At 36.1% G+C, this 15656-nt stretch overlaps 1 protein-coding gene across 1 annotated transcript in view; it reads left to right on the top strand.

Annotated features, from left to right (window-relative positions):
* Window positions 1–15656, top strand: part of ZDHHC2 (zinc finger, DHHC-type containing 2) — a 54630-nt gene that overhangs the window by 20523 nt on the left and 18451 nt on the right. The window contains exons 6-9 of the mRNA XM_011979583.1: window positions 4376–4496; window positions 6661–6793; window positions 12152–12278; window positions 12625–12717. Coding sequence (XP_011834973.1) covers window positions 4376–4496; window positions 6661–6793; window positions 12152–12278; window positions 12625–12717 — 474 coding nt within the window. The remainder of the gene's footprint in view (window positions 1–4375; window positions 4497–6660; window positions 6794–12151; window positions 12279–12624; window positions 12718–15656) is intronic.

The raw sequence follows: 15656 nt of genomic DNA on the forward strand, positions 1-15656 counted from the left end.
TGTTTTTTTTCTTCTTCCAACAAGTGTTCCCCCTCCCCCTGTGTCTTTAATTAGACGCCTTCTTCTTCTTCTTCTTTTTTTTTTTTTTTTTTTTTTAGTACAAGTGACTACATTATTGACTGAATCCGTTTCTTTTTATTTTCTTCACTTAATATATTCTGGAAATGTTTCTATATGAATACATAAAAAATCTTTTTCTACAGGCTTTGTGTGAATGTATTCGTCTAATGACAGTTACTTATAGTACTTCTAGGATGTTTTCAGACCCAGGCGCAGCCTTTCTTTTTTTTTTGAGACGGAGTCTCGCTGTGTCGCCCAGGCTGGAGTGCAGTGGCATGATCTTGGCTCACTGCAAGCTCCGCCTCCTGGGTTCACCCCATTCTCCTGCCTCAGCCTCCAACTAGCTGGGACTACAGGCATCCACCACCACGCCTGGCTACTTTCTTTTTGTATTTTTGGGTTTCACTGTGTTGGCCAGGGTGGTCTCGATCTTCTGACCTCATGATCTGCCCGCCTCAGCCTCGCAAAGTGCTGGGATTACAGGCGTGATCCACCACGCCCGGCCGGGGCAGCCTTTTTATACAGGTGTTTTAAACAGGTCTTTTGACCTTAGTATCTGTCAGCTTTGAACATTTGACACATTGAATCATTAATACCTCTCCATTTTGCAATGATTTCTCAGTCTCTGCTCTGGCCACTGAAGATTACCCACCAGAATTTCGGGGATCAATCTCATACTTGTGTTTTAACTAAAACAGATTCCATAGTATTTGCTTTATTGGATTTTCTATCAAAGTATTTTTTCCTTTAGTGTAAAATTTTAGTTAATTAATTATATCATATTAATAATGCTTGCCAAAGGTTAACACAAAAACAAATTATTTGAGCTTCCATTTATTGAGTGCCAATTATGTTCTAGAGGCCATATGTATAATCTGTAATACTTTAAACAGTGACAGAAAGAAGTAGAAATTATTTGTCTCATTTTATTTCATCTTTTTTTTTTTTGAGATGGAGTCTCGCTCTGTCTCCTAGGCTGGAGTGCAGTGGCGCGATCTCGGCTCACTGCAAGCTCTGCCTCCTGGATATTTGTCTCATTTTACAGGGGAAAAAAAATGAGGTTCAGAAAAGAGAAAGAGTGGACTCAAAGTTTCATAGGAAATTTTTTTTTTTACTTCGAAGGCCACACTCCTTCCAGTGTATTATGTTCTTTTTCCAATTTAAAGTCAGAAAGCAATTGCCTGGAAACAGGACCAACAGCTGTGTTTTACGCTGAACTTAACGTAAGAAGGATATTTACCTAGAACGCGTTTTGTTTCTCCATGTGAAGTCATTCCTTTTCTAGATGGAGAAATAGATTCAGAAGAAGTCTCCTTCCTTTTCAAATTGAGTCTATAAAGCAATAGGCAGTTAAAATGTCTAGCCAAAAGTTGTCTGTTACGAAGACAGGTATTATTCAAAATAAATGTCACTATATTTCTTCTAATTTTATATACATATACACACACAAACACACACACATATTCTGTGTATATACATATTAAACTCTAAAATACATGGTCTTTATTTACTGACCTCCTGTGTCCCTAGCTCTAACATGGCAAATTGTACCATCCTCTTAAGCAAAGCTAAATTAGTTGTTATAAAATCTGTGATCAAAATCATTTTCTTTCTATAAAAATACTCTATTATTTAATACAAAAGCTACTTCTATTCCTTCAGGAAGAGAAACAATCTCTTCTATCCCTTCCAATCTCTTCCTAGTCCACAAGTCATTATTTACAACTATGTTGTCTGAAGTCTTTTTTGTTTTTTGAGATGGAATTTCACTCTGTCACCCAGACTAGAGTGCAGTGGTGAAAACTTGGCTCACTGCAACCTCTGCTTCCCGAGTTCAAGCAGTTCTTCTACCTCAGCCTCCTGAGTAGCTGGGATTACAGACGTTCACCACCATGTCCAGCTAGTTTTTGTATTTTTATTTTATTTTATTATTTAATTTTTGAGATGGAGTTTTGCTCGTCACCCAGGCTGGAGTGCAGTGGCGTTATCTAAGCCTCCTGGGTTCAAGCGCTTCTCCTGCCTCTGCCTCCCGAGTAGCTGGAACTACAAGCACACGCCACCATGTCTGGCTAATTTTTTGTATTTTTAGTAGAGACAGAGTTTCACCAAGACCATGCCAGGCTGGTCTTGAACTGCTGACCTCAGGTGATCTGCCTGCCTCAACCTCCCAAAGAGCTGGGATTACAGGTGTGAGCCACCGCGCCCACCCATGTTGTCCAAAGTGTTAAAGCACCTCAGCTTTTGCCTACGCATTCTTTCCCCTTGAAACCAACATAAGTATGCAAAGGGAATATCCTGTATCCTTTTGAGACAGGATACAATTAGACTAGACTCATTGTTTACAATATTATTTCCTGCCAGATTCCATTCAAACACCATAAAAGACAACCTCAGCAACTGGCTTGCATCCCCCCACTGGAACCTCTAGAGATGCAGATGTAACTGTTTCCATACAATGTGCACCCACAATTTGTGGCTTCTTTTTTTTCTTTCTTTTCTTTTTTTTTTTTTTTTTGAGAGGGAGTCTCACTTTGTTGCCAGGCTGGAGTGCAGTGGCGCTATCTCGGCTCACTGCAGCCTCTGCCTCCTGGGTTAAGTGATTGTCCTTCCTCAGCCTCCCGAGTAGCTGGGACTACAGGCGCATGCCACCATGACCACCTAATTTTTGTATTTTTAGTAGAGACAGAGTTTCACCATGTTGGCCAGGATGGTTTTGATTTCTTGACCTTGTGATCTGCCTGCCTCGGCCTCCCAAAGTGCTGGGATTACAGGCATGAGCCACCGCACCCAAAAGACCTTTAAGTTTAAAAATTACTAAATCTAATGCTATTCCCTTTACCTCATATTTTTTGAGGGATATGATGTAAAAACATTTTTTTCACATGAACATGGTTTCGTTTTTACAAATCTAGAGAGAAAAGTGTTTCATCTTAGTAGCTAAGTCAGTGGAGGGTGAGGTGATTTTTACCTACATTAGAACAGGAACAAGGACATTTGAGAAAAGGAAACAATATGTGTGTGTTCTATGCAATAGGCTGAACACTGGAAAAGGAAACGTGTATGTTCTATTTAATAGGTTCATTATACTGGTTAACCAAGAAGTTACCCAACCCATGAAGGTATTAGCCAATTCCACATGGGTGTTGTATCACATTGACACAAGGTCATCCAGTAATGCCCTTGTCTTTAAGAAAAGGAAACCAAAAATTTGATAGAAAGAGAGTGAGCCTATAAGCCTATAAGCCTATAAGCCTATAAGTGGGAGCTAAATGATGAGAACACATGGACGCAGATGAGGGAACAACACACACTGGGGCCTTTTGGAGGGAGGAGGGTGGAAGGAGGAAGAGGGCTAAGCAAAACAACTAATGGGTACTAGGCTTAATACCTGGGTGATGAAATAATCTATACAACAAACCCGCACGACTCACGTTTACCTATGTAACAAACCTGCACTTGTATCCCAAAACTTAAAGTAAAATAAAATATAATTTTTTTAAAAAAGGAAAATCTTAACAAAAGGAAAGTGAGCCTATAAAAATGAATTGTAGTTGTACTTATGTTTATTGATACAGTAGTTTGAGTTATCCCCCCTCAGATAACGACTTTGGAGTGAGAACTGAGATTTATAAATTTCCATGTTTGGAATTATAGCATTTTTAGAGCCGACTTTTGGAAATGACCTCAGAGTGTTTAACTTACAGATAAAGAAATGAAATTCTAATTGATGATTTCACTTCCTCAGGGCCGCATCATTACTTAGTGTTACATGGGCATTCTGACCCGGCTGTCTAACTCCCTGGCCTACTTCTTTTCTTAAAGCTCCTATTTAATATGCTTTGACAGTCCGCTTGCTTCAGTGATGGCATGCAAAGAGTAATCTGTGAAGATACTCCATCTAATCTGGGAACACTTGAAAAATGTTAACTTAATTAATCATAGTTGGAAATCAAACCCAAAGATAGCATAGAGGAAGGGTTTAGTAAATTCACCTAAACTGCCTGGCCTGATGAGGTTTCTAATGGGCTCTGTGCTTTGAGGGATGTGCATACTTGCGTAATTTGACATGACGTGCAGTTACACTGTTTATGATTGGCTAAAGCAATATTAAATATCATGTTTTAAAAATGGAAGCAAATTTCTCTTTAGTGAAATGGATTTTTAAATGATTGTATGCATGAAGAAATATTGTGAGTTATATTTAAAGAAATGCCAATAAATTAAAACCGAGAGGAAGCTGAACACTTGCTTGAGCATATGCACATGTAGGTTGAAGATGTAAAACTCACTGGAAATGTTTTTGTTTTGTTAACAGGGTGAACAATTGTGTTGGATTTTCAAATTATAAGTTCTTTCTCCTTTTCTTGGCTTATTCTCTGCTCTACTGCCTTTTTATTGCGGCAACCGATTTACAGTATTTTATCAAATTTTGGACAGTAAGTCATTAACTCGGTAACTCTTTTTTTGGTATACAATAATAATGTAGGCTTTGCAGGACAGAATTATTTCAGACAGAGATTTTATAGACTAGAGCTCATTGACATGCAGTCAGTCCTCATTATTCGCAGATTCTATATTTGTTAATTCACTAAAATGTAATTGTAACCCCCACATCAATACTGACAGCTTTCGTCATCTGCAGGCATGTGCAGAGTGGCAAAAACATTGAGTTGCCCCCGTGCCCATTCCCAGCTGAGGTTGAACAAGACGACGCTTTTGCCTTCTTGCTTCAGCTCTCATACTGTAAACAAGTGTGCTTTCCACAGTCTATTTAGTGCCATGCTTTTTTCCATTTTTGTGCTTTTTGTTGGTGATTTTGCTGTCAAAAAAAGGTCTTCAAGTGTAGTGCTAAAGTGTGGTCTAATGTTTCTAAGCAAAAGAAAACTGATGTGTCTTATGGAGAAAATACATGTATTAGATAAGCTTAATTCAGGCATGCGTTACAGTGCTGTTAGCTATGAGTTCTATATTAACAAATCAATAATGTATATTAAATAAGGTTCATTTAAGCAGAAACACACATAAAACAAGGTTACGCATTGATCAGCTGTCAAAGATGTTGTGACCAGAAGTTCGTAGAAACCTAACCCTGTATTTTCCCTAGGAGCAGTTTTTCAGTATTCACAAATTCAACGTTTGTGGAAACTTTATAAAACATACGTACTGCGAATAACGAGAATTGCTGACTATATAAGATTTTTTCAGGATTTAAAAATAGAAGTATTTTCTTTATGTTTAAGAAGATTATTTTTTAAACTATTATGCCTATAATGTCCTGAGTTTTTATTCAGTATTTCTTGATTAGGCTTTATACACTATATATTTTAAATGTAGGCAAAAAGAAATTAACATTGAGGATTTAAGATATCCAGAGGTCCTCCTTGTGAACACCAAATGACAGTAAAAAATCAATTTATCTGCTGCCAGGATTGATTTATTATTTTCATTAAATTATAACTCTATTATGATAAGAATTTCTAAATTGCTAGATTACTTATGTGAGATCTGAACCAAATTAAATACCAAAGAGTTATGGAATGCCTCCTATGTGCCAGTTCTGTTGCTAAGCATAGAAAGAAATGAGTGAAGAGGCCTGCTGCTAGCGTTCAAGGAGTCTTTCAGTGTCCAGCTTGAAAAATGATCCCTACTGAATGTCTGGGAGAACATTACCTCACTGCTTCTCCTTCCTGCGGATGACTTTAGTTTCAAACCACAAATATATTTGAAAAGGAATGATCAGAATTTTCACTGTTTGTCAAAAAAAAAAAAAAAAAAAAAAGCTGCTGCTGTTGAAAACTGTCAGTGAGGTCTTGTGACCTGTGTCAATCGGTCAGGTACTCCAGGGTATTGAAACGTGAGGAAAAGCCACCTCCTGGCAGCCATGGTGCTTCACTGTGTGTCCATAGCCCCATCCCCTCCATTCTAGAGCCATTCCAGGTCTCTTTGGATTTATAAACAAGGAGAGTCTAACTGGTTTTCTTTGAGATGGACTGTTTGAGCCCATGGATATTAAGATTTATTTTAGACAGGTGTTATGCACTGGTGTTGATCTTTTCTGTGGTCCTATTATTTAAGATAGCTTGAAACATTATTGTGAATGTGTTGTTATATGTATTCATTTAGGTGATGATGCTGTTTGTAGTAACGTAAAACATCAATAAGGATAGTAACCAAGTTGTGCCAGTTAGCCTTCATTTTCTGGCATTATAATGAAACTTTTTGAACATTTGTGATTCTGTAGTATGTTAACAAAACATACTCTGTTAATAAATTTAAAACTACATTTTATAGTTCCATTTATCTTGCTTCTTACTATTACAGTTTATACATATACTACCATAAATTTTCTATGATTTGGTTATGAAAAAAAAGTTAATATTCCAAATTTCAATATCATTTTCATATACATATTCTGGTAAACATTTAATCTGACAAAATGTATACATATTTTTCCTAAACTTTTAACAATAAAGCCACATATTTTTTCATATTAAATTTAAGAAAAATTTTAAGCAAAAAAAATCTTACTAATTTACTTATAAAAGTAGGGGAATACATATCCCTTTGACAAAACATTTTATTTTCTTCCTTTCTTTATAGAATGGCCTACCTGATACTCAAGCCAAGTTCCATATTATGTTTTTATTCTTTGCTGCAGCTATGTTTTCTGTCAGCTTGTCTTCTCTGTTTGGCTATCATTGTTGGCTAGTCAGCAAAAATAAATCTACATTAGGTGAGTATCCAATTATTGTAGTTGACAGAACTTTAAGTACATATACCAACATTCATTGACAGTTGCTATGTGATTAAATGCCAACCTGCCCTGAAGTGGTAAAAATCATTCTTATTTTCCTCATTATTTTTTTGATATGTCGCTTAGACACATACAGGTTTGCTCATTCCATATATTGATTGTCTCTTATATGTATATATGCATATATATACACACACACACACACACACACACGTGCGCACACACACACAGTAGTGAGCAGGGGCAAAACAGTCTAGTGAGGGGCACAAAAATTAATAACCAAACATAAAAGTGATTACAAAATGCAAAGTGCTTTGAAGAAAATAAAAAGATGCTGAGGTATGAATAAAAGGATGGGGATGGTGGAAGGAAGCCTATGTAGAATGAGTGGTCAGGGGAGAGCTTATCACAACAAAAAGTACTTAACCTAAGAAGTCAGGTATAGAAAAAGCCAGAACATGTATGTTTAAAAGCCATACAGATATTGGAGGCAGCCAAAGCAGTGCTTACAGGGAAATGTAGAGCTGTAAATACCTATATTTAAAAAATAAATACCTCTATTAATAACTTTATACCTTAAGGAACTAGAAGAAGAGCAAAGTAAAACCAAAGTCAGCAGAAGGAAGGAAATAATAAAGACAGGAGATAATGGAAGTAGAGTATTAAAAAATAGAAAAACAATAAAATCAATAGTTGGTTCTTTTTAAAAAAGTCAACAAATATGACATCCCTTGGCTAGCAAGAGAAAAAGAGAAGACTCATCACAGAAATCAGAAATGGAAGTAAGGACATTACTACTGACTTTATGGAAATAAAAAGACTAAGAAAATGCCGTGAACTATTGTCTGTCAAAAAATTAGGCAACCTAGATAAAGTGGACACATTTCCAGAAACACACAGACTACCAAATTGACTCAAGAAGAAGTAGAAAATCAGAGCAGACCTGTAAGAAGTAAAGTGATTGAATCAGTAATCCAAAAAACTCACAACAAAGAGAAAAGCCCAGAACAAAATGGCTTAAGTGATGAGTTCTGCCAAACACTTAATGAAGAATTAACTTCTTCTCAAACTCTGCTAAAAATTAGAAGGGGACACTCTCTGACTCTTTCTATGAGGCCAACATTCCCCTGATACCAAAGCCAGAGACACAAACATCACAAGAAAGCTATAAACCAATATGAATATAGATGGAACGATTGTTAACAAAATATTAGCATACCAAATCCAGCAACATATTAAAAGGCTTACACAACCATGATCAAGAGGGATTTATCCCAGGAATGCAAGTAGAGTTTAATATATGAAAATCAATCAGTGGTAATATACCACATTAATAGAATAAAGGAAATAAAAATGGAAAACCTTAAGGAATTCACAATAAAAATGATTAGCTAATAAGCAAAATATGAAATTTGCGTGATTTAAGATCAGTATGGAAAAAATTAATGCAGAAAAAGTACTTGACAAAATCCAACATCCTTTCAAGATTAAGAAGAATTGCACTTAGACTAGGAAAAATAAGGAACTCCTTCAACCTGATGAGGAGATAAAGGTCATTTGTGAGAAATCTACACCTAACATCATACACAACAGTGTAAAACTGAAAGCCTTCTTTCTAAGATCAGAAACAAAACAAGGATGCTCCTTTTCACTACTTCTGTTCAGCGTTGTACATAAGTTATAGACAGCGTAATTAGTCAAGGAAAAGAAACAAAGGCATTGAAAAGAAATAAGTAAAACTATTTTAATTTACAGATAACATGATCTTATGTATAGAAAACCTTAAGGAATTCACAATAAAAATGCTTAGCTAATAAGCAAAATATGAAATTTGCATGATTTAAGATCAGTATGGAAAAAAATCAGTTATATTGCTGTGCACTAGCAATAAACCACCCAGAAAGGAAATCTAGAAAATTCTATTTGAAAAGGCATCTAAACAAATAAAATAGGTAGGAATAAATTTACCAAGGAGGTGCATATAACACTACTAGCACACTGAAAACTACAAAACATTGCTGAAACAAATTAAAGAAGACATCCCATGTTGATGGACTTGGAAGACCTTATATTGTTAAGATGGCAGTCCTACCCACCCAAAGTGATTTACAGATTCACTGCAATTTTAATGGCTTTTTTTGGCATCAATGGAAAGGCCAATTCTCAAATTCATGTGGAATGGCAAGAAGCCTCACATAATCAAAACAGTATTCACCAAAAAAAGAACAAACCTGGAAGACTCACATTCTTGATTTCAAAACTTACTATAAAACATACAGTAATCAAAACAGTGTGGTGTTGGCGTAAGGATGGACATATAGACAAATAAAATAGAATTGAGAGTCCAGAAATAAGCCCATACATCTTTAGCCAATTGATTTTTGACAGGGGTGCCAAAACCATCCAGTGGAGAAAGAATAATATCTTTGAGTTGCACAAGGACAACTCAGTATCCACATGGCAAAAAATAAACTTGTATCCCTACCTCACATCATACAAAAAATTAAGTCAAAATGGATTAGTGACCTAAATGAAAGAGCTAAAACTGTAAACTCTTAGAAGAAAATAGAGGGATAAATCTTCAGGACTTTGAATATGACAGTGAATTCTTAGATATAACATCAAAAGCATGAGCAACAGAGAAAAAATAGGAAACTTACACTATCAAAATTAAAAACTTACATGCATTAAAAAACGCAAGAAAGTAAAAAAACAAACTGCAGAAGGAGAATAATATTTCCAATTCATTGTCTGATAAGGGCCCTACTATCCAGAATATGCAAAGAAATCTTGTAACTCAACAACAAAAAGATGCAAACACCCCCGTTAAAACATTGGCAAAAAATTTGAATAGACATTTAAACAAACATTCCTCTAAAGAAAATATACAAATGGGGAAAATAAAATTTTAGATTTTTCATTTCAGCATTATTCAAGAAGAATATGTAGTATTATGAAAGGAATGTTGATGACCTCATTCAAGTCTCACTCCATCATTTATTTGTTGTTTGATAAATCCCAGCACAGAAAAATATGCTCAACATCATTAGTCATTAGGAAAATGCAAATCAAAATCACATTGGGGTACCACTTTACACTCACTAGGATGGCTACAATTTTTTTTTAAAAAAGTCTTGGTGAGGATGTAGAGAAATTGAAACCTTCCTACTTTGCTTGTGGGAATATAAAATGGTGCCACCACTGTGAAAAACAGTTTGGCAATTCTTTTAAAAGCTAAACATAGAATTACCATATGAACCAGCAGCTCCACTCCTAGGTATATACCCAAGAGAATTGAAAACAGGAACTGAAAGAGATACTTGTATACTAGTGTTCATAGCAGCACTACCCACAATAATCAAAAGGTTGAAACAACCTAAATGCCCATCCAAGGATGGAAGAAATGTGGCATATCTATACAATGGAATATTAACCATAAAAAGGAATGAAGTCCTGATACACATGGATGAACCTTGAAAACATGCTAAGTGAAAGAAGTCAATCACAAAAGATTACATATTATGATTCCCATTTTTATGAAATATCCAGAATAGGTAGATCTGTAGAGGAAAATCACATTAGTGATTACCAGGGAATGAGGAAATGGGGGAGTAGGGAGTGACAGCTTTAATGGATATGGAGTTTCTTTTGGAGTGATGAAAATATTTAGAAATTTGATATAGGTGGGAAGTGCACAAAATTGTGAATATATTACATTCTGTTGAACACTTTAAAAAGTCTAATTTTACACTCTGTGAATTTCACCTCAATTGAAAATAAAAGACCCTACAGGAAAAGAGAAAAAAAACTAGGAATATTTGAGAAACACTCCATGTGGCTGAAGCATAGAATGCTAAAGATTGAGAAATACATTAATGAGATTTGAGAGGCAATCAAGGACTAAGCTATGTAGAGTTTCTAGGCCAAAGTTAGGAGTTTGAGAATGCAACCAGGACCACAAATGCTTATGATCATAAAGGACACTCCAAGCTGTGAGCTTCGGTTATTATAATATGCAATGAGGATTAATTACAGTGCGTAGTCAATTAGTGTTCATTTTCAGTATTCTGAAATGAAACATTACAGAATTCTGAAATGAAATCATTACACCAAATACTATTAGGGTGAAACTACTGATAAAATAAAGTAATTTCTAAGCCCAGTAATTTTATTTCAAATTATGTGTTAGGCAGTTAAATTATAATTCGTCAAAAGTAAATTTATTGTTTCTAGAGGTTTTTAACTTCTGGAAACTTCTAGATTTAACTTGTAGCACTGAAAGGACTTCCCCTGGATAATATGGTCCTATGAAATGTTTTAGAAAAAACTGTATATCCTGGGATGAAGAATGCTAAGGATCTTGCAAATGACCACATTTTTTCATAGTGCCTAATTCTGCTGATTAGACTTTCCTTTTTAATATAATGGAGAAAAATCATTATACCTCCATGTTCATATTCCAAAAATAAAATGTTAGATTTTGCATTTCAGCATGATTCAAGAAGAAAATGTATTTTTGAAGGAATGTTGATGACCTTATTCAAGTCTCTGTGTGTGTTTGTTGTGTGACCTTAGGCAAGTCCCAGAGCCTCTGTGAACCAGCTTTCATATGCAGAATGAGCATCACCAGATGCAGTACATGGTTCTGGACTGGATCCTGGTTTGGACAGACTAGTTCAAAAGTACATTTTATAGTCAGCTGGAAAAATTGTATTAGATGAGAACCAGTTTCAATGAAATTGGAAAATGCTTAGCCAGACATGGTGGCATGGCACCTGTTACTCCAGCTACTTGGAAGGGTGAGGCAGAAGAATTGCTTGAGCCTGGGCATTCGAGGCTACAGTGAGCTATGATCATACCACTGTACTCCACTCTGGGCAACAGAGTGAAACCCTGACTCAAAAAAAAAAAAAAAAAAGGATTTACTGAAAAGCAAGTGGAATGTATGTAAAACATTGTCTCATTTGGTTTTTTTTAAAAAATACACCTGTAGATTTGTATATCTATATCTGTGGATCCATTCATTTATCTATCGTTCAAAAGATTCAGAAGATGCAGTTTTAATTTATTTGCTAGTTTGTATTTTCTGATTTTCTACAGTGCACATATACTGTTATCATAAAAAGGCGTATTTTACAATTAAAATAGATACATCTTATGATATTTTAAAACAGAATGGACACCCTATGTTTCAGGGGTGTTGATAGGCACATAAGCACTCACAGTCAGCTAGCCATTGATTTGCAGTTTCTTCATTTACTTCAGTTATTGCTAAATATTCAGGATTACTAGTAAATACATTCTTTACTCATGTGATTCCTTTACCATCTTTTTTAGAGGCATTCAGAAGTCCAGTATTTCGACATGGAACAGATAAGAATGGATTCAGCTTGGGTTTCAGTAAAAACATGCGACAAGTTTTTGGTGATGAGAAGAAGTACTGGTTGCTACCCATTTTTTCAAGGTACTCTTTTGTGAAAATTTTCAGGCTCTAAGTAATGAAAATAATACAGCAAAAGGTAGTTTCAGGAAAACCCTCTAGTTCCATAGACTTGCAATTCTGTGTAGGAACTCTTATTTTTTAAAAGTATTGTTCTGTGATTCACTGTAATACCACGTAGAAGTCAGTTAATTCATCATCTTCCTGAACACTATGTTGAACTCAATGTCTAATACACAATTTTTTTTTTTTTTTTTTTTTTTTTTGCCTATAGTATAGCATGTTCTACTCTCAGACATCAGCATTTTGGCAGGGTTTCACTCTGTTGTCTTTCGTATGGTTCAGTTCTAAATTTTTGTTTTAATTCTAGTCTAGGTGATGGCTGCTCCTTTCCAACTTGCCTTGTTAACCAGGATCCTGAACAACCATCTACTCCCGCAGGGCTGAGTTCCACAGCTAAAAAGTAATCTCATATATTTTTTTTTCATTTTACTTTCAAATAATGTATTTTACCATATTGTGTCTTTTGGTTACATGTTCCTTTGAAAAAAAATTAAGACCATAAGAGAATTTCCTGCAATGGTTTCCACTTGAAATGAGGGAAAAAAGAAAGTATGATTGAGGAGGGATACATTAGAAGCTTCACTTATACTTGTAAAATGGTATTATTAATCTAAGTGTGAGTAAAAAGGTGTTAATTCTCTATACATTTTGGTTGACTGAAATCTTATTTTATAAATGTAGTGCTTAAAAGAAAAAAAAACGTAAGTCAAAGTTAGCTACCCATTGCTCAGTTAGGCAGACAGGGTAAAATGGCCCCTGACCCGCCCTGTCTTTCCTCTCTGTGGTAACTGGTAAAGAAACTTGAGGCTTTTGGAGATCAAATGGATCCCCAGACACCTTCTTGACAATTCCATTTTAATGTATATTATGGGCTTAGTGCCCTTGAAAGACCTCTAAAGATTATCTGAGCCATTTCTGTGGAGAGAGGAGCTAGAGTCTTGGAAATTCATTGTCTGGAGGATTTTGCTCCAGCTTTAAGTCTGTTTTGATTCCAGACTATCAAGAATTTGAGGTTGGCCTCGGAAAGACCTGACATTTGATTCTGAATGTGCTACTAACTGGCAAAAGGAAAAATTACTTAAACTTTAAAAATGCTATGTATGAATTTCCAATGGTTTGAAACACCAATTTTTATATCTTTGTGACAGATTTGAGTATAACCATTCCTCTAATTTTTAAATGAAAGCCAGTAGCAAAAGCATAACCATAATATAATTCTTCATTAAATGTTAGAGCTTTTTTTAGTTGCTTCAGTGCCACATACACAGTAATCCACACCAACACTCCATACTGAACACATCTTATTGATCACAGTACCTTTTCCTAGGGAGCCTGGAGTGACCCCATAAACCTCAAGGCGGTGTTCCTGGTAGCCATTCTAAAGTACCTGTTGTTGTTGTTTGTTGGTTTGTTTTAGTTTTAGTTTTGAGACAGGGTCTCACTTGTCACCGAGGCTGGAGAGCAGTGGAGTGATCATGGCTCACTGTAGCATGACCGCCCAGGATCAAGTGATCCTCCTGCCTCTGCCCTTTGAAATTGGGAATTAAATTTAAAAGGAATTTATATTTAAAATCCTTTTAAATTGTCAAAAGAGATGAAAGGTATTTGTCACCCCATCCCTAGAGTGAGCTATGTACAGCCAGACCCTACCAGTTAGTGAAGGTGCCCGGTGTATGTATTTCACAGGGACATTCAAGGGCATCAGAGTTTTTTACTAGATCATGCCTTATGCATTTGGGCTTGAAAATCCCACAGAGCTAAATGTTTATGGTTTTTCATATACCTCAGTGCAGAAAAATCTAGTTTTAATAAATTATTCAGAATATGTTTCAAGCTTTTACAAAATTCAGTAGTAGTTTATAATACTTTTTTGCCCTTTGTGTTTTTTAAATAATTTAAGAAATTATTTTGGTTTTAGAGATAATATTTCTCCTTCCACTAAGGGCACCATGAGATTGGGAGAAATCTTAGTTCTGACACTGTTACCCAACTAGGTGATCTTGAAGAAGTAGTCTTTTGAGGGCTCTGTTTCCTTTGAATGTTGAGGTCAGATTTAGACAGCTAAAGTCTCTTTCTTCTGTAGGATTGTACTATCTCCCATGTTTAGCCCATATAAAATTTTTGTGGCAAGTTCTGTTCTCTTCTGTACTCCAGAGTTGAATATCTTGCTGTCTACTTGACATACGCACTTGGACACCTAAAAATCATCTCCAGATAAACAGGTTCAGAGCAGAACTTTGAATTTGATTCCCAGCCATGTGTACCCTCATCACCACCCTAAACTGGAATCTCCTCCATGCTTCCATATATCAGTATTAGTGACCTCCATTCTCCCATGTGTTCATGCTAGAAACCGTGGGGTCATCCTGGATTCCTCTCTTTCAATTACTTTGTATTTACTGCATTTGCAAATCCTATCAGATGTGTCTTTAAAGTATATCTATAATGTGAATACTTTCTAACGACCTACAAGGCGTCTTTCCTGGTGCTAGCCGTCATCCCTGCTCCCATGGATTACTTCAGTAGCTTTCTAACTGGTCTAACATTTTTGCCCCACTCCAATCTATTTTCCCTTCAGAATATAAGTCAGATTTTGTCACTCTTCTACTGAAAGCTCTGTTAGTTTCCCATCTTACTCAGAATAAAAGCTAATGAATGTCCGTTCCATCACTTAACAAGACTGTCTGATCTGACCCCAAACAGTCATTCTTTTTTTTTTTTTTAATGGACACAGGGTCTTCCTGTCTCTATTAACAGCCTGTTGCCCAGGCCGGAGTGCAGTTCTGTGATCATAGCTCACTGCAGCCTCAAACTCCTGGGCTCAAGCAATCCTCTCCCCTTCACCTTCTGGATGTCATTGTTTTTTACTTTCCTTTCACTCACAATCCACAGACACACAGATCTTGCTGTTTCTCACATGGACCAAGCATGTTCCTTACATAGTGCCTTGTCCTTGCTAATTCCCTTTCCTTGCCATTCTTCCTCCAGATCTGAGTGAGCTGTGTCTTCTCTTCATTTATATTCTGTTCAGGCGTAACTTCAGAATAGAGGCAGTCTTTGATAACCCTTTGTAAAATAGTAACTTTCTCTGCCACTTCCTGTTACACTGATTTTTTTTTTCTTTCTTTTTTTTGAGACAGAGTCTCACTCTGTCACCCCGTCTGGAGTGCAGTGATGCAATCTCGGCTCACTGTAACCTCTGTCTCCCAGGTTCAAGCAATTCTATTGCCTCAGCCTCCCCAGTAGCTGGAATTACATGTATACCACAATGCCGGGCTAATTTTTGTATTTTTAGTAGAGATGGGGTTTCACCATGTTGGCCAGGATGGTCTTAAACTT

Source organism: Mandrillus leucophaeus, unplaced genomic scaffold (assembly GCF_000951045.1).
Source record: "Mandrillus leucophaeus isolate KB7577 unplaced genomic scaffold, Mleu.le_1.0 Scaffold204, whole genome shotgun sequence".
In the NCBI taxonomy this organism is placed as follows: domain Eukaryota; kingdom Metazoa; phylum Chordata; class Mammalia; order Primates; family Cercopithecidae; genus Mandrillus; species Mandrillus leucophaeus.